The 18,339-nt window shown below is 46.4% G+C and overlaps 1 protein-coding gene across 3 annotated transcripts in view; it reads right to left on the bottom strand.

The window, feature by feature from the left end:
* HSF2BP (heat shock transcription factor 2 binding protein) overlaps positions 1–18,339 on the bottom strand; it is an 85,236-nt gene that overhangs the window by 24,333 nt on the left and 42,564 nt on the right. For 2 of the 3 annotated variants that reach the window (XM_055801465.1, XM_055801464.1), the window contains exon 8: positions 5,524–5,569. In XM_055801465.1, the coding sequence (XP_055657440.1) occupies positions 5,553–5,569 (17 nt within the window). In that variant the 3' untranslated portion in view covers positions 5,524–5,552. Of the gene's footprint in view, positions 1–5,523; positions 5,570–9,930; positions 10,061–18,339 lie in introns of those variants that run through there. The other variant, XR_008746770.1, reaches the window with a different exon arrangement.

Here is an 18,339-nt window from a genome sequence, read left to right as displayed (position 1 = left end):
GGAATAAGTCAGTACTCTCAAAATTGGTATGTCACCTTATTTCAACATCAAACTAAAGCTTGATGTGAAAGTTCAGTCAGAGCTGATTACACTGATTTATAGTGTTTATTTAACTTAAGAGACAGCATGATAGTAAAATATCTCAGATATCTTTTTAATCTGGATAGTTTATACCCAAAATTACATTTAACTGTTGGAGGATGGGAAGGACAGAGAGTCACAATTTGGACTTGGTTTTATTGAGTGCATTGGGTACTGCCTCTTGGAAGCCAGTCCTGGGGAACAAGACCTAGAGAGTGGCTCCAGATCGGGGATGAACTCTGGCCTTGGAGGCCTTAGGAGAGGAGCAGAGAGGGAAAACACATCTGTACAGAAGGGCAAAGGCACTTGGGATTTCCCCCCCAAATGTATGCTACAGGGCAAGAGGCTCAAATGAGAAAGGCACAGGCCAAACTTGGCACATGAGACAGCTCGACTGAGCCTGCCTCCCCGGGAGGAGGCAGGAATCACTCCACAGGCGACACACACTGCCTGCACTGCTCAGCTTCCTCTCCTGCTCCCTCACTCCGTGCCGAAGGGCACCTTGCATCTCCTCTGCAAGGGATACAGCCCAAAACCCAGAGGCCAAGCTTCAAAACTGAGAACATGTCCTTTACTGCAGGCTGTGAAACGAGGTCCTGCCACCGCAGCTGGCAGAACTGACCCCTGCTTCCAGGGAGGCCGCTGAGGGGCTGGCTGGGCATGCGGGGCACAGAACACACCCAGGGCATTCAGCATCTGGGTATTGAGACACACACAGCCCCTGAGGTACATGTTGCTGTTATTTTGGATTCATTAATGACTGGGGTGAAAGCTGCTTCTGTAAGAATTATATCCAAATCATTTTCAGTTCGGGGGGCAGCAAACGAAATCTCAACAATTTGCAAATTTCCCCTCTGGGACACAGCTATGCATTGGGATTTTTAAATATAAATTTCCACGTTATCTATAATATAAACATATATTTACACACATTATTTATACATACAGAAAACTCAAAAGATGTTTAAAAAAGACATTTAAGTGCAGTAGAAAGTTCTCCCACTTCCCTTCAGGCAGGGCACCGAAATGCCTCTTATGGCCAGATGGTATTCCCTGCCTTTCTCCGCAGATGTCTCGACAAAGCAGTGGAGGTTTGTGCTTGCTCAAGAGCTGGAGCCCCTCGGGAACTGCCAAGGAACTCCTCATGTAGGCTTAGCAGGGGATGGACCTGCCATGGGTGAAACCGGGTGAAGCAAGGCCAGATGACCCCCGAGGCAGGAGTGCTCCTGTGTTTTGCACAAAAAAAGTGAGGCTGTTACTCAGAGGGTGCTGCAGCTGAAGCACTTGGGTGCAGTATCAGGGTTGTCACGTCTCAAAACTGCCACGGGTCCCGACACAGATCTGCTGTGGGGGGCACAGGCACAATGGTATGCTTGGACCAAACCCACATCCACCCACCACTGCCACGTCGAATGGTTCAGTTCATTGGGATGGTGACAAGACCTAGGGAGGCCTGAGGCTCTGCTTTATCTGTTTGCTTGGTCTTAGCCATAGCCAAGTTCTCCTCCAGGACACCGTGACCAATATCTTGTCTAATGGCTCTCCCTGAAAAGCCAGGATTTTCTGCATCCTGAAAACAGCCCTTGCCAGACAGTCTAGGAGGCAGACCCGAGTGATTCAGAGAGCAAATGCCAGAAAGGGGATGATTTCACGACAGTATTGAACACACATTCGACAGATAAGCCTAACAGCAGGGACCCTGTCTGCAGGCTGACTCCCAGCAATCAGCCACTACTGTAGCTCCTGTCATTCAACTGCACTGCTGCAAATGCGTGAATAAATAAATACTCTCCCATAGCATTTGTGCAATAAGCAGAATATTAGCATGTGGCTCTTGAGACGACCTTTATCAAAGGAAGCAGCATTTTTACTGGATAAACTTATCTAAAAATAAATGATTATCACTCATGTATACATAGAAATACCAAGGGCAAGATATGACTTTCTATAATGTGAAATGACTCATTTTCCCCCTGAAGTTTTAGTGAGTGTCAAAGATATGTACTTCTAAGAGTGAATCACTCCAAATGGCCACTGGGTAACTGGCTGAGTTTGAACTAATCTTGGGGAGGAAAGCTGACGTAAGGGCCAAGGGCCGTGGTACTTGGAATGCATTGGCTATTTGCAGGGCAAGGATGGCAGACATCAGCACTCAGTTGTCACTAGTAAATCTCAGATTGCTTTGACAGGTGGCAGATCGTGAGACGTGAATGGCTGCAGCTTCCAGGGGAACACTTCTTTTCATGGAAAGTGGGACGAGGCCAAGGGAACAGCCCGTATTTCTTCTTTATATGTATGTGCATACAGAGCTGTAAAAAACAAAGCACCTCTTTTATGGATCTGTAAACTAACTTGAGCCCTCATTTATACTTGTTAGCTCAACCCCAAAGTAAAAGCTCAAGCATATCTGGATTGCCAGCCTCCAGAACAAGCCCAGAAAAGTTCTGGTGAGTTATCAACAAACTTCGTAGGCATGAGAGAATTCAACAGCTCTGCAGATATTCACAGGGGAGCGTGGAGCCTCCTCTCGCTGGGTGCAAACCTCTCCTGGGACAATCAGTGACCACAGTATGATGCCTGACATGGTGGTTTTTTCAGTTATCCCAGTGAGGTTTGTTCTCTGTGTCATTTCCAGGTGTCCATGTCAGCATGGTCACTGATCAACACCCCAGGAGACTGCACAAGTCCTGGGGAGGGTGGCACCACCTGCCTTCCTGGATGCAGCCAGTCTGGCCAGCATATTAGTTGTGACAGCACCAGGGGAAGAGCTTTCTTCTCTCTTCCCAGTGGCATAGATGGAAATTGAGGGTGGCAGGACTGAGCAGGCATGGCTACAGTGTGCTAATTGGGAACACAACAAATTCCTGACTCAGGAGTGCCTCCCCCCGGGACACAGGCATTACATGTACATAAATATCAGCCTCATATTGGAGACATGCCCCAAGGAGGGAAGTGAAAGAAGCAAGCCATGACTTTACAGAATAGCTCACAGCTTTTTGCTTTTCTTTTTTTTTTTTTTTTCCCCCCACTTTTAAACAGTGATTAGAGCAGCCTGGCTGCTGAGGAGGGAAGGAGCCCCAGAAAGCTCTGTCCTTCAGAGGGACTTGGCAGCCTTCGTAAGCAATGTAAGTATAACTGTACTTGGCGATAACACATGCCAGCCATGCAACATGCCACACAGTTCAAATGGGCTGAAGCAACAATGCACTGATGTCTCAGAAAGAGCTGCACATGCAAACTCATATTCTACCATCCACTATGTATAGCCCCCAGCATACAGCCCACTGCCTGATGTGTGTGCAGGTTCGTTACACTCAAGTGAACTCAGTTGCTGAACCAGGGTCCCGCACAGGCTTTACACCTTGCTAAGGGACTGGCTGTCTTTTATTTTCCACTCCCAGAGGGAGAAGTCAACACAACTTGCCCTGCATTTTATAAAGAAGTTAATGAAAACTAGTTATACTGGGGTACAAGTTCTGCTGTGGGCTATAAGAAAAAAATGAAAATCAAACCAAACCAATTCAAGACAAACTTGTGAAAAAATGCTTCCTCAGAGGACAGAACTGTTAGGCAACAGGTCTTTCAAATAACAGGATAAACCTCTTTTGACTAACACAGTCTGCCAGAAAGGATGAAATCCTTCCAGGATTTTGAAAATGAGAGGGAAATACAGATATTTCCAGTACTGCCACAGAGCTTTTGTGTGACCTTGGAACAGTGGTTTAACCCCTGCTTTGAACCATAATTTCTCCCTTCCTCCAAAGGCAGAGAGATGACAGGAACACCTGCAGTTCCTCCCACTCTATAAGGGCAACGGTAAGTCTTAACACACTGGACAGGTAGGGATTTTAAGCACATGAATTATTTGCTGTAAACATGCTTTTCCACTTTGCAAATTATTCACATACCTACTTGGATGGCTATAAATTTGTTCATGGTTATTAAACAAGAGGGGGATGCAGCTGTACTTTATCTTGTATGCAAACTCTTTGTACAACAAGGATGGAGTCAGCCCTTGTCCTGCTGCAAGAGCTGTGCAGCTGCACAGCCTCAGCCAGCTGCTGCTAGGGGCGGGAAAAGGGTTGGGATCTCTTAGGCCAGGCTTACACACCTCACACAGGAGTGAAACAGAAGTGCAAACCACCCTTTTCTTTTTTTCTTTTTTTCTTTTTTCTTTTTTTCTTTTTTTCTTTTTTTCTTTTTTTCTTTTTTTTTTGCTTCCATGGAGTTATTCAGTTGCACTTCCCAGTCCCATGGCACCTGATAGCCAAAGTCACGAAGAAATGCCAAAGTAACCCAATAAACCCTTCCAAATATTGATATATTTGCGTGTTACCTTCTTGAGAACAGTCTCAAAAAAACATACAAACTCCTCAAGTAAGTGGAGTCCTCAATAGGTAGTAACTCATGGTTTGTAACGAAATCAAGCTTTCTGTGTCCTTTTTGGAAGGATTTAAACAGCTCTGCTCTTACAGTGATGCAACTTACCTAGAGGGAAAGATACTGTATAAAAACACACATGAGCTGGTTTCAAATCTCACTGCACCTGGGCTCTCCTCTGTGATTTCTGACAAACCAGGTAAGCATTAACTACGGTATCCATTTTCCACCAGAGGATATTCAAAGGACTGTTACACCAATGACTAAGAAGAGCTCATAAACTACACAGACGAGATCTATAACCATTTGCACAGGTGAGGCAGCAGACTTCAACATAACATGCTTATTTAACAGAGTCAGGTTTTTTCTCATGTAAAAGGCAATAGTTGATACCTGAAGAAGAGATTCTTGCATGAAAAAAATTGTTATGTGTATTCCATTTTCAGTGCCTGAGATTCTCCTTCAGAGAATAATTAAGTATTCAATATATGGTCTAAAACAGCCAGGAAAGAGATTGAAAACACAGAAAATTGAAAGGAAATTATTTCAAACTGGAGTGCTCTGACTCTGAAAACGAAGTTATAAATGCTTTTGAGAACCTGCATTTATTACTTGCAATAAATAACTTTTCTTCCAAACATGCCTTTGTGTGAGAGACAGATTAGCAGTGCAAGTGGAGCATATTTCTGCTGTGCAGAAGTTACTTATTTTAGAATAATGGACGTCACAAATTGGCCCTGCATAGCAACACTCATTGGAAAAAGATCACAGTTCCACTTAACACAAAAGTGCAATCTTGAAGGCCATTGAAACTGAAGTCTCTTCACAGGGCAAACACTGAAGTAGCTCCTCATTTGCGTAAAGCCAGACAATTGCTCCACTTCCATACACAAAAAATTGCTTAGATATCTGCTATGCATGGGGAAAGGCTCATTAATCACATTACAGCAAGTGAACATCCCAAGGTTAAATCCTCCTGCTATGGAGTACTTCATTATAAAGTCATCTGAATGGGATTTATATCTGCAAATCTTCACCGTGCAGTGAAGATACGGAGCTTACCTTTAAACTCAAGGCACTTCTTCTTCCCTCTAAGAAAAGCACCATTCTGAAAAACAAATTTAGATACATACAGTTTGACTCTCCACTACATTAAGCCTGTTTTACAGCTGTGTCACTGCAGTGAAAATTAATGGAATGGCACTGGTGAATAAAAACAACGTAATGACAACTAACTAGCCCAGGCTTTTTAAGAGGCTGTTCGTGTAGCCGTTCCCTCAGGTTTTCAAGTTCATTTTGCTAGCTGCTATGTGGGAGGAGGATGTAGGAAAAGAAGACTGTGAGATGGCAAACCTTTCCACCCTTGTTTGCTTGTTTTGTGGCATTCCTGTCTTTCTGCCTTTGCATCATAACTCTGCTTTCCTTCAAGGAAAAGAAAACAATGAGACCTAGGTTTATCCACACTAAGTGAGCTGCCTTTCCTTTGAGCTTTTTCTGTGAGAAGCAATTACACCTGAATTTGTTCCAGTGCTTCTTACTGCCTGGGAGGATGGCTGGGAGCACGGGCTGCAAGCCAGCGTAGCTCTAAATGGGACCAAGGGAACGGTGCTGATTTACACCCACAGGGGTTCTGTCTCATGAGGTCTGCTATCAGGCATGTTATTTCACTTCTGGAGTCTCCACTGGCAGCCACAAAGTTTCCCGTCAGAAGCCGGCCAAAACTGCTCAAGATCTTGCAGACTACTTCAAAGTCACCTTGAAAGCGCTTGTGAGCAAAAAGAGGGCAGCTCCTCTGCTTGTCACCGATCACATGCATCCTTCCCAGTGACCACTGTCTCCCACCCAGCCCACATCAGCTCTCGCCACACTCCTCCAGGATGCCTTGCATGGGGCCGAATCCAGCCTCACCACTCCGTCCCAGACAGAGCCAGCTGATAAGGCACGTGTGCTGGGGTTTCTCTTCATTCATCATACCAAAAGCTGCCCTTCATGGCTGGGGTCCAGACACAGGAAGTCTGAGTTGGTGTTTCAATTTGCTACAGACTCCCTGCATGACATTAGGGAACACAGTTGAGCCCTCTCTGTCCCAATTGCCTGTCTCCGATGCCAACACCACAGCTTCTCCTCTCATCCACCCTCTGACCTCTGCATCAGCTTTTGGGGACAGAGGTTTTTTTACATGGTCCCCCCCGGCCCCAGACCTGCTCCATCCCACTTCACTGCATGAAATTCCATTCAGAGCTTAAAAAGTAAAGCTGGGTTGGATACCCGTGCCTGCGTTCTCTTTCTCAGAGCAGACGCTTTTCCAGAGTTGGGACATAATGAGGCCAAGTGGCCAGAGAGCAGGCTGGGTGCTGGGACTCTGCTCAGTGTCAACAAGCCTAGCTGCTGGCTGCAGAGGAGGTTGGCGCAAGACAGCTGGCAGCAAAGAATAATCCAAGTCAGGGGAGCAGTGGAGCAAAAGAAGGTGTGTATGAGCACAAACTTGCTTAAAAGAGGGGGGGGCTACACCTGGGGCCATGACTCTGGAGAACTGAGAAGGGAAAGGAGATAGGACAACTGAGCAAAATCCTGGGGAAGAGTCAAGAGCCATGGAGGCACAGAGCAGCACAACACACCAGCTTGAATTTTTCACACCTCTCTGATTTAGCCAAGAAATGTTATTCCTCTTAAGCACTTTGTGTCACATGGCTGCAGTGCTCTTTCACCCAGGACAAAGTGCTCTAAACTCAGATTTGCCACCTCCCTGGACACATGGCCCCACAGCTGAGGCTGTGTCCATGCTGGCGACAGCCCTGGGGAAGGGGGAGCAAGGGATCGCTGTGCAGCAGGGTGGCTCTTTGATCACATCTCCAACAGGCGCTGCTTCAGCTGCAATGTATATGTGTAACTGGCAGAGCTACATCGCCCTTCATTAGATAAACAACTGATTCAAAGGCCACACAGCTGTCATATCACCCGTCCCATTCCTGGGGTCAGACTGTTTTAATTTTAGCAGCCCCGCATACCTTCAGGGCTACTTACAAGGTTAGAAATGGGAGGTTTCCAAGTGAAAGCCATGGGTAGCCAGACCCACCCAGAGCTTCTTTATTCTGGAAGTGACGTAGCTAGCTGGACACCAGCAACTGGAAGACACAGGCAGCTCCATGAGGTGGCTACAAGTCATCTGCCTGGGGTTTCTGATTTGATTTCCCTTTTTCCGGAGGTGAAAGTGCCATGACTTCCAGTAAAATTGACAGAGCACAAAGATGAATTACAGGGATGCAGCCAGTGACAGAGTAATGAATGAGGTAGGGAGGAAACTCTGCCTGGAGGTCCCTTCTGCTAATCTGCAGCTGTATGACTTACTCTAGATAACATGCACACACTGTCCGCTGACAACAAGGTGGGCTTGAGGTTTTCTGCAATGTCCAGCAAAGTGTGAGGTTCAGCACTAGTTTGTGGGGATGTGGGGCCAGGTAAAGGAATGAGGTAAGTGACATATCAGAAATAAAACAAGGTAAAAAGTTAGCTTTGTCACTGATGTAGCCAGAAGGAAACACGGGTAAACACAGCTCACCTATTTCTAATTCAGACGCTTCCCTCCTTCATGTATGAGGAAGCAGCCAGACAAGTGAGTTTACCCACCTCTTTCCTTACCAGCTCCCACCAAGCCACACTGTATTATAGTTAGTTGAACAGCCAGCTCTAGCACTGTCCTTTAAAGCACTATAGAATCCTTTGTAACCCTCCTGTAAATAAAAGAGCCTTCTGCCCGAAGGACAGGCAGCTGGAGACACCCAGCTATGCCCATCACAGTGTACCAAACATGCCCAGGTCTGTCCTCTGGCACTAAGGCCAGCCCGCATGAGACGCTGCACTTCCAGGCTATTGAACTTTCTTATCTGCCAAAACAGGGCAGTTTCATCTGAAATGTCTACCAAGAAAGGTCTCCGGGCCCTGCTGGCTTCCAACCCATGCCTGGGAAACATCTGAAGGACCGGACCACAGACCTGCTTCAAACATCCTCACAATTTAACAGTATAGATGACTCAGTCTTAATGTCTGGGAACGTGCCCTGGCACTACTTAATTAAGTAGCAGAGAAGTAGCTTGAGGTGCTGAAGTACTGGAACTCCAGCTAAAACCAGGGGACGGTTTCAGGCAGCCACTGGCAGCTAACCCTTCAGTGGTCCAAGCTGAGCACCAGCATGGGCAGCAACAAGAACAAAGCAGCTTTCTACACCCTCTTTGTTGTGATTTACTCACTCGAGTAACAGAAGATGTATCAACATCACTGCCCCAGAGCATGTCTTGGATGTCTCTTACCTCCTACCAGAGAATGATGTGGGAGTGAAACATCCTTTCTCTCATCCCCACTGGACCTAACTCCCACACAAAGGAAACTTGAGAGCACAAGCTGAGCTAGACCAGTGTCACAGCTTGTGGAAAATGTAGGTGCAGCTGCAGCAATCCCGAAGAAGAACTGGGAAACATCCTAAGAGCTCTACTTCTCAGCCTTTTGCTCCAGCTTTCTGGACAGTCATCTTCTGTGGCTAGGTTATGGAATCAACCCTCAGCTTAATTGCACAAATGACAGCATGCAACTTGCTAATTAATGACAGACATGTCAATCTGCTTGCATGGAGCTGCACACATACCATGCATTTTTAACATTGCTTACTAAACAGTGATGATGAAATGTGATAAAGAATGCCAAATGTTTAGCACTGATACAATGCCCAGACAGGTTTGAGTGCCTTTGGCAGACAGGAGAGGGTGAGCTCCTTTTCTTTGCCACCACAATAACCCGGCGGTCTCACTAGAATCGTATCTGCAAGATCTCAGAACTAAGCAGGATGTCCTGTTCATAAATCAAATCCCAGCAGACCTCTCCCTTGACAGGCTTTTCCCTTCCTGGACTGGACTTTCTGGAAACTTAACGTTTAAGATTCTAATCCTGCAAACATTTGTACACATTTTCCTACCTAGAGGCACCATTATTGAAGTTAAATCTATGCACGAATGTTGACAGGACGGGCCCGTGCTTAGGAAGAGATTTTGTAATGTTCCTTTTCAACAAGTTACCTATTTCTAAACAAGTATCTGTATTTTTCCACAAGACCTCAGAACTCTGGGGCAAAAAGAGAACTGTATACACCCACCGAGTGACATTATAATCAGTTGTCTTAGCAGCCTTGCCCTACACCAGATTTGGGATGTGCCCTATGGAGTACCTCAGATATTGCTCAAGTCTGTTGCACTTCCCTCCCTATTATTTAGGCAATAATAGCTGATGGGGAGGGTATTTCCTGAGAGTCATCTGGAGAAAATGAGGTCTCTGCCTTAGGCCCGTAATTCAGCAAGGAATGTACCGCCAGGAAGTCAGTCCCACCCTGTCCCCCTGTGCTGGGCCCATCGCTGTTACAGCAAGCTGGGAAGTGGCTGCTTCGTTTGGGGTTTTCAGGTGTAAAAAATCCATCAGACCTACATTTTTGTTTTATTCAGTGACCTGCTTCCCAGATTTCCAGGGAGACTGGTGATTTTGGAGACACAGAAGGCTGCTCCATTTCCAAAGGGAAATTTTGCCCCAAAGGATCAATGAATCGTGGGATGCCAGGCTGCAAAAAGGGAGATATACAATAGAGAGTATATGCGATAGACAATATATGCAATATACAATAGACAAGATACACAATCAATATATGATTGCTGTCACGTGTCATGTATTGATTGCTACGGCCTTCAAAGGACACACAGGAAGGCTTCACAAGCAGCAGGGGACTCCACTCTGCATTTGAAAAATCTCTTCTTTATATATGGGCAAATTTACTGATCCAGCTACACACCTGGAGCCACAGCTCTGAGCCATTAGCTGCCATCCATAAGCTGGGCTTATGGCTGCACTGAATTCCCGGAAAGCTGCACAGCAATCAGAGCACACAGAAGAATCTGCACAACTATTTTATACCAGCATTTCTTTAAACTGATGTGTTCTTTGCTTTTCATGGAACCATTTCTTGCTTAAAATTGTTACGACAGCAGGGCTCATTCTTCTCAGCAGTTTTATATATATATATATATATATATGCACACATACACATTAATATAGTTATATAGGTATACATATTCTTTTTTCCTAACAGAGAAATAAAAATATAAAAACCGCAGGGATTTTAAAAACCTTGTATTCAAACCTGGAAAAATGCCAGTAGTGGATGTGCTGGGGAGAGTTTCGTTAGCTTTATTAATGCGAACTGTGAGAAAATATTTTTTCAGATCTGTACCTGTACTACTACAAAGACTAGCACAGCTCCGGCAGCCTGCAGAACTCATTGCCACAGGACAACAACGTGTTCACAGGCTGGGTAGGATTGATGTGGAGTATTTGGAGCCACAGGGTATTCTCTGGAGTTACTTGCTGCTGCTGCAAATCAGCACACTTCTACCTTTACCAGAGTGCTGTTGCCATCAGCTGAGGTTTTAACTGCAAAGGTTCCTGTGGACATAATAACACCAGGACTAACAGGCTATGGTTTCGCAATCAAAGCCATCAGCAGCATCACCGGCTCAGGCAATTAACATTGCCCTCCTTTCTTGCCCTCTCTTAATCCCCTCAACACTACCTAGCACCGTTGTCTGTGGGGCCATGTTTTGAAATGGCATAGGGGACTGGATCCAGCAGAAAAGTAATTAAAACAAAAACACAACAAAGAGTCTTTGGGTTTTGACTTAGCTCAGGTGTCCCACCTGCTTGACAGTGCTGGCCAAAAGCAGGTGGGCAGCCCAACAGAAGGCAGGTGAGCCCCAGCATGAGGCAGAGGTGCAGAGCTGATGGCATCCACCGCTGAAGCCAGCAGTGCTGCCAAAGATGCGACTGTGCAAAAGCACAGCCTGGCTGAGCTCCCCCTGGCTCTCCATGAACAGGGCAACTACATACGATGCCTCTCCTGAATGCCCTTCCAGCCTACAACCACCTGTGTTTCAGGGATTTCCAGCGCCAGCTGCAGTGTCTATAACCCTTCCGGTGACACTCAGTCGATTTTCCCCCCCAAACTCGGAGCTGCTCCACCACCAGGCCACGGGATGGGATCACCCTGCCATGTGATGGAGGAGGGCCCAGGTATGGAGCATGTGTCTCCTGGCAGCACTCAACAAGGCCCTGCTGAGGGCAACACAGCACAGACCATGGGTCAGGCTGACCCCTCACATCGGGGGTGATGGTAGGGGTTGTTATGGGGCAGGAGTGACACCACAGTGCCTTCTCCTGCCAGAGCATGAGGCAGTGGCCAAGGAACGTCTGGCAAAGGGCAAGGGGCCAGCTCTTGCTTCAGAGTACAGATCAGAGCAAACAGTGGGGCTCAAGAACTGTCCCATCCCTCTCCTCCTCCTATGAAACATACCTATTCCCCAGTCTTTCAGCAATTTTTTTGAGAGCATCTGGTGGTGTTCCCTGCTGGAGATGGGATTCTGGATTATTAGTTGTGATTTTGCCCAATATAGCTGCCGCTGCCTTTGCACAGTCCCTGCCACAGTGGTAACAACCTGCCTGCGGAAGACACAGTCCTTGCTGTTTTTTTAGTGCTGATCAACTACACATTTTGGGCAGGAATGTCTGGATTACTGCTGATGTGAGTTATGGCAGAGTGTCAGGCCATTAAGCACCCAGAAGGTTTCGACATCTTGCACCTGCCACTTGGACAGCAAATCCTGGCATTTCATATTTCCACCAGACAAAATTTTAAGCCCTTTACAGAAGCTGAATTTGCAAAGACACCAAATCCTCTAGCATAACAAAACTGGCATCATTTCTACATTCGTTTTAGTTTGTCTCTCTTTATTTGAAATTGCATCTACACCCTAGCGTGGCTGAAACTCTGGATGTACAAATCAATTGAAACTGAGTCACCAGGCTTGATAAAAGCAAACAGACGTCATCATGATGGGAGTGAAGTCCCACTTCAGGCCTCTACTGCCCTGCTGGGTTACAAGATCAATTAAGGGAATGTATAAAAGTGTAATGAATGAAGTAACCATTAAACACGTTGCTAATATTTAAAGAAACCTGGCCAAAAAGAAAAACTAGCTAGCAGACTAATGTTTACATTGTAAAATAGAAATTTAAAGTGTTAACTTTCTCCAGCATGAACAAATAAATATATTAAGCAAGCAAAAAATATGCACGTACTTTCAGCAAACACTGACATCTTCTTACATTGTGGAAATTCTTGTCATGCTTAACCCAAGTGTGACACAATGCCTTGTAATAATTGCCCATTACTGAAGCTTATCTGGGTTTGCAGATAGCTTGGTGTTCTTGTAGCATATAAAGAAATGTGTATTTCTCTCCATTTATCTTGGACACCAAGCGTTTTTAATCCACCCGCCACTGTAGGAGGCCCAACTGCCTGTATACTCAGCATAAACCAAGAAACACTTGGGTGCTTTGAATGGCTCACTTGGGGCTACAGTCAGTCTCTGGAGAGCTGACTAATCTGTCAGCTCAGATGCCTGAAGTAGGACAGGGTGAATATTTACTAAATCTCCATCTCAGAAGCTGAGGATCTGGTCTCCCACTTACAGTTTACCAAAGGGAAAGCCACTGTGAGTGACTTCCCACAAATCTTCCAAAAATCACTCAAGAGAGAAGTCAGGTTTCTTTTAAATCTGTGAATCTGTGCTGCCCACAAGCAGATGCTCCAGTACTTCTGGAGAGTGTATCCTGCGCTGAGAATGGGGAGAGGAAGGGTAGATGGTGACAGAGAGGACAAAGCCTCTTCTCTGGGGAACTGGAACACAATATCATGACCTGCTTGCACACACGCGGGGAAAAGCAGAAGAGGTCTTAAGACCACCTTCGTGGACCATTAGGAGTGTGTCAGTGCCCCCATCTGCTTTCATGGTGGGGACACCCTACCTAGTTGGAATGGACCAATATGGGCCACAGGAGAAGGTTTTACTGACAAAATCAGGCCGTGCACTGAAGTTGTGGTGACATCAGTATTCTGATCTTCAGAGATCCTCTTCAAGGGCAGCTGGAAGACCACCTAAAGGGAAGCCTTTTTCTAGCCTAAATAAAAATGTATCAGTGACCACAAAATACTCAGGGCAAAACGTCAGGCAGATGCTGATGTTCCAGCAGCAGTTGGGCTGGGTGGCCTCTCCCCATCACACCACATAGCAAATGCACCCTGCAAGGCAGAGCTGCTGTGGGGACACAGGAGGGCAAGGGGCTTACAGACTCCTCACATTCCTCTTGTTCCCCCAGTCTAATCCCTAGCAAAGTGAGTATCTATGTGCATTTTTACTGATTTTCCCATCCTAATGCCCATTTGTGTCCACGGGTTCAGGCTTGCCTCCACAAGCAAAACCACTGGCAAACCTGGAAGTCAGTTTGAAGTGTAATTATTGAGGAAACAGACCTGATTCAAGTGATAAAGGTTGTGCCTGTTTCTGCTTTTTTTCATTCAGGAAGCATTTGCATCAGGTCACGCTAGTGGGCCTCTGTCTTTTCTACTGATACGGAGAAGGGATAACACTTCCCACTCACCCCAATTCCTTTTATTGGGAATAGCAGCTAAAAAGTATTATTTACCCTCAGAGCAAAAAACACAGTTATCAAATCTCAGCAGCAGAACCTGAAGTCCTTCAGTTATGCCTTGAGCACTGGTCTGTAGTCTGAGAATTTAAGGATTGTTGAAGAAGTCAAACAACAGATGCATGGGGAGCAATGAGGAGATGGGGAACAAAGCAGAGAAGATAAAAAACTATGTTATACTCTTTTGACTTCCATCAGATCCACATTTTCAAGCCACAGAATGTAATCTTCATGCTGTCTCTAGACGTAAGTGTAAGTGCTCTTCAGGAGCTACTTTCGGTGTTAAACAAATATGACATTTACAGATTGTTTTCTCTCAGTATTTATTTGTTATGTCCTGAGCTAATGACCTTAAAAATTGCTCTCTCTGATGGCATTAGTGCGAGACAATTTCCAAAAAGCATGAAATTGCAATAAACTGTCAAGTTTGCACAGGTGCATTAGAGATTAAGAGATCAGCCACAGAGCCATTAAGATCTATGGCAAAACGCCCAATGGGATCAAGATCAAACCTTCAGAGTGTTTTTTAAAATGTCATCATTAGTAAAGAGATGCCTTGCCTGGCAGTCCCAGGAGGTCAACATAATGTTGGATTTTAACCATAGCCTTCTGCAGTACTCCTCTGAGATGACAGCTGCTGGAATTTCCTATTTATCTCAAAATAGATGAAGCAAATATTAATTCTGCTGGAGCAAAGATCAGTGGAACATCCCCACTGAGATGCTGGTATATACTATGGAAGCCGTCAAATTCCTCCTAACCTGCAGGAAGAGGGCATCTTACAGGTGCAAGAAGCCCACATGCACTCACTGGACAGGGATGTATTTTTACCTACTACAAAAAACTCCAAGGGGGCAGCTCTTGTGAAAGGTCACACTGGCCATCAAAAGGTGGTTTTATGATCAGTAACCGTTTTCTCTGCAGTCACGTGAGTTTCATTCTTACCTCACTACCTTTCCACACAGAAGGACTCTGGCCTGGGAAACTTCTTCTAGCTGGTGAGGCCAAGGCCAAAGGTTATGTCCTGAGCTGCCTGGCTGCACAGAGGAGGTGAGGGAAGAAATCAGTGTTGAAAATCTCCCACTGCTTTCCCTGATCTCTTCCTGGAAGGACATACAGGCTTCCTTTTAACTGCCTGGGAAAGAGCTCTAGAGCATCTCAGCCCAATGAGCCAAGAGATACGCTCTAGGCATACACGGGCAAATGCAGAAACCCGTGCTGCAGGAACGCAGGTGGAGATCTGCTTAGCAGTGCTCACACATGGGGTTGACTCCGCATACATGACAGGTAAGGAGGAGAGCATTGGTAATGGCTTGGGATGCTTTCAGTGCTTCTCATCTGAAAAATGACATCACCAATGCTGAGGTTACATTTTGCTTCAGTTCTCTATTGGCAAACTCCCATTTCTGTCCTTTTGTACTGTTGCTTTTGCTCCATATTGTAAGTCTTACCCCACAAAGGAAAACAAAGAGAGAAAGAATAAAAACTAGTTCAACTTTTTTATTGAGACTTTCCGTATTGCTTTTCTCAAGAGAAAACCTGGGATGTTCACGGAAACCCATACCCTGTATTGTACTACTGAGCACATACTTTCAGTTAGTTCTTCAAATACTTTTGTAAGATAGAAAAGTCAAGCAGGAGTTGGGAGATTACTAGATCTGAGTGAACACATGCTTAGCAAGCTGAGTCACCCCTGAATCCAGCCAGCCGCCTGCAGACAGCTCCTCTGCTGCTCAACTGCAAATTAGTTCTGGCCTTGAGCAGAAAATCTGTTAAACAATATGCAATAGGAGCTGATGTTGTCCTTGTCCCCTGCCACCAGGGTGCTGGCACCTGAAGTCCTGCAGTTGATAGCACTATCTGCGTGATACTGAAAGGGTTTTCTGCGTGCTCATTCGCACAAGTCCAAATCAGAAAAGTATCAGATGTAGCACTGCTGACAAGAGACAGCTGCATCCCAGCCACTACAGCAGTTTTCAGCCTTTTTCCATACAAAGGCCCATATGCATTTTCTAGTCCTTAATGCCCAGGAGAGGAAAGAGGGCTGAAAGGAAGATGCCTATCTTTGTGGAAAGGAGTAGAAAGGGCAAGAAATCGAAAGATTCCCATCGTCAGTCACAGACACCTACGAGACCTTCTGCCCTGTCCCTGTTGCATCCTTGGCCTTGACTGCTATTCTGAATTCAAGGACAGTGATATTTTCAAAGCAAAAAAAGCATCCCCTGCAGGGCAGAGGAAGGAAGGGAACCACAGCGAGCTCTTGGGAGAGGGTCAGGATAAACAGAAAGTCACGGCACCTACCTGTCTGTTTTCCTTCCTCTCTCTGCACGTTGTGGCCATGGAGCAGACAGAAGGAGGCACCCTGCTGCAGCTGGGCAGCTCCTGGTGCCCTGGCTCGGTCACTCAAAGCGGGCCAGGTAACTTTATGCAGCACCGGGTCACTGCTGCTGCTGTTTTTCCTTCTCAGTTCTGCTCTATCCCCTGCAGCAATCCCACGCTCATTGCTGATGCAGAGAAGCTGAAATATCAGCCTGCTTGGTTAAGACAGGATTTGCAGCCCCTTTGGGATAGCATCACTGCAGCTACCCTGCTGTCAGCTTATTAGATACATTGTCCGAAGCTACCAGCAGGCTCAGCGGCATGCGGAGCTTGCTCTAAGACCTTGTGAAATGAAGGAAGGAATTTTTTGAGACCTGACAGAGAGACGAGGGCTGCAGGGGCAGCGCTAACACATGCTGTACTTGGCTGAAGGTCTGGGAGATGTGCTGATCCACAGCCAGAATGATGCCATAGACCCAACCAACTTCTCCAGGTTCCCACCAGCAGCGGGAACAAAACAAATGGGACATTTTCCAATTTCCAAGACACATTCCAAGTCTTAGGTTGTCTGCTCCCCAACTGTATCTCTTACTTTCCAAGGAAGTGAGCTCTTCAAGAATGAACAGATTCAATGTGTAAAAAGCATCCTGCCCTGACCCCCCAGGGGAGGGAAGGGAGCCAGGTCTGGCTATGCTGCAGCATGAAGGAGTGCACACACAGGCCTCCTCAAAGCCTGGCCCATGAACAGCAGTGCCCCAGTGCCAAAGGCAATGCAGCCAGACAGTGGTTTCTGCTTCTGGGAGAGGAGCTCCACAGGGAGCAGACCTACCTCTTTGCCCTGCCCCAAAGGACAAGCTTTTGTTAGCAAGCTGCTTCTTCCTCCCCCACGCTAATTTCCTTTCTCACTTCCTCTGTAAACAGAATCTCCTTCTTTCTACGTCACTGTGCTTAAGGGTTGAATCCTTGGAAGCAAATTTCTTTTTTCTCTCCCTCTTGGTGCCAGAACACCCTTTGTCCTTTTGTCTTCCCTCAAAGTATCCAGAAAGGATTGCTTCATTCTCATTTAGGATCTTAGCATCTCATTTAGGATCTTAGAAGCCTCATTTAGGATTATTGCAGTCTCCCATCCAGAGGGGCAGAGGAGCACAGGGCTGGAGCACTTCTCCCTCCCATAACCTATGCCGCTGAGAGCAGGAACACCAGTTTTAGCCCTCCCCACAATACAGGAGCTGCTCCTCTTGGCATCCGTGTCCTGCTTTCATAGCACGAGCCCAAGAGAGCTCACACTGCCCAAATTCAGACTGCTTTGTGCAAGCTGGTCTGCAGACAGGCAGGACCAGCATGCCCAGGGCCGCCTTTTCCACTGAGTTCTCTGTAACCTGGCAGGATCAACATCTCCTGGGATGGAAAGGCCTCGTAGGACTTTGCAAAGATAGCTACTCTTAGCAGCTTGCATGGGTCTCACTAATTACCCATGGGTGGACTATCAGGTTCACAGAGAGGCCATGTCACAGCTACACAACCAGGCCAGGAGCTAGCTGGAGGCTGGCAGCCATACTGGGTATCAATACCTCAGGCTCCCTCTTCTCCTCTCTGCCACCCACCGCATGGACAGCCAAGTACTAGCTGAGCAAGGTAACAGCCCCCTTGTGTCTGCCAGACACTTCAGATACTTATTCCAAAGACTTTCGCAACCCAAATAAAAGTGGTCGGACTAAGGCAGAGAAGAGGGAAGTTAACAGGAAAAGAACCAAAGCAGAAATCTAATCTGGAGGACTGAACCCTCCAGCATACTCCCTCTGAAATTAGGAATGCTCCAACACCAGCTCAGCCTCTCAGCAAATTTGGTCCACATGACTTACCTGAGCACACAGGAGGTCTGTGACTGCACAGGGAACCAAACCCACATGCCCTGAGTCCCAGATAAGCCCAGCAGCTATGCCGTGACCCATCTTGGGAGGCCTGCATCTCAGGGCCCAGCAA

The sequence above is a fragment of the Falco peregrinus genome, chromosome 4 (assembly GCF_023634155.1).
Source record: "Falco peregrinus isolate bFalPer1 chromosome 4, bFalPer1.pri, whole genome shotgun sequence".
Classification (NCBI taxonomy): domain Eukaryota; kingdom Metazoa; phylum Chordata; class Aves; order Falconiformes; family Falconidae; genus Falco; species Falco peregrinus.
This window is presented reverse-complemented; position numbering and strand designations above follow the sequence as displayed.